The 1,048-nt window shown below is 53.3% G+C and overlaps 1 protein-coding gene across 1 annotated transcript, besides 1 other annotated feature; it reads right to left on the reverse strand.

Annotated features, from left to right (window-relative positions):
* Positions 1-6: 6 nt before the first annotated feature.
* Positions 7-112: a sequence feature (A-rich).
* Positions 113-675: 563 nt separating this feature from the next.
* Positions 676-1,047, reverse strand: TraAM80_09527 (uncharacterized protein; the record flags this gene model as incomplete). The annotated part of the gene is made up of 1 exon (XM_029386206.1): positions 676-1,047. A coding segment is annotated over one exon (372 nt), but the record flags the coding sequence as incomplete, so codon positions are not given.
* Between the last annotated feature and the right edge of the window lies 1 nt (position 1,048).

The raw sequence follows: 1,048 nt of genomic DNA on the forward strand, positions 1-1,048 counted from the left end.
AGACGTAAAACAAAAAAGAAAACAAAAAAAAAACAAAGAACAACGACAAAAAATAAAAAATAAAAACGAACGAAAAAAAAAAAAAATCAAAAAAAAGAATAAAAAGAAGAAATCAGTAGTGAACGTAACCAAATGGCACACGTGAGAGGCAGTCCGATGTCATTGTGCTCCGCCCACGCCACGGCGGCGACCCTCGCACCTTCCTCCCTGCTCCCCCAATTCGCACCATCGCCGGGATGCTCATTGATACACGGAAAGCACAACAGAAGGGCATCGTGGACGGTAAACACAGCGGCGGCGCAGGCAATGACGCCAGTCCACCGGACTCCGCTCTTGCAGCAACTCCACCCGCTTCCGCCTCGCACCGTCTGCCGCGTGGAGAGCCGACCCGGGGACCACGCAGTCACCCAACAGAGAAACAAAAACCAAACCGAAACCTCAACGCGCACTGCGCACCCGCACCAGCTCTCACAACACCCACATTCATTTGTCGTATCCCACTAATTGCGCCAGGGCTGATGGCCGCACACACAAAAAAAAAACATGCTATTTTTACGAACTAAACTTCATCCAACCCCACGTAAACACACATCTACTACTCGGCACAGCAGCATTGCTGCACAAGCCACGCGCCGCCTGCATCCCTGCCCCAATGAAAACCCACAATGCGCGTGCCTATCGTGACTCCATTGTCTCCAGATCATCCCGATGCACCACGTTTCTGGAGGTCACACCGCGCCGTACCCTCCTCGTGTTCCCAACAGAGGCACCATCTGCGTCTTCAGCAATCCCCTCGCAGATTGAAAAATCCCCACCTGCAAATGTGCCCGATGCAATGCTTTCGCAACTATGGTTTCTCGACAGCCTGAACGACTGAGAGGCATCTGCTGCGGGTGGTAGGGGTGGCGAGGATTCAACAGGGGCTGCACGTGGCGAAGGGGATATCGAGCAATTCCGCTTCACCACATGCTGCTGCTCACAGGGAGGACACGTGGGAACAACGAGGCCCTCAGACACACTCACACCGTCGCTCTGCCTCTGTTGGGTC

The sequence above is a fragment of the Trypanosoma rangeli genome, assembly GCF_003719475.1.
Source record: "Trypanosoma rangeli strain AM80 chromosome Unknown Tra_15.4_contig_00605, whole genome shotgun sequence".
NCBI lineage: Eukaryota > Euglenozoa > Kinetoplastea > Trypanosomatida > Trypanosomatidae > Trypanosoma > Trypanosoma rangeli.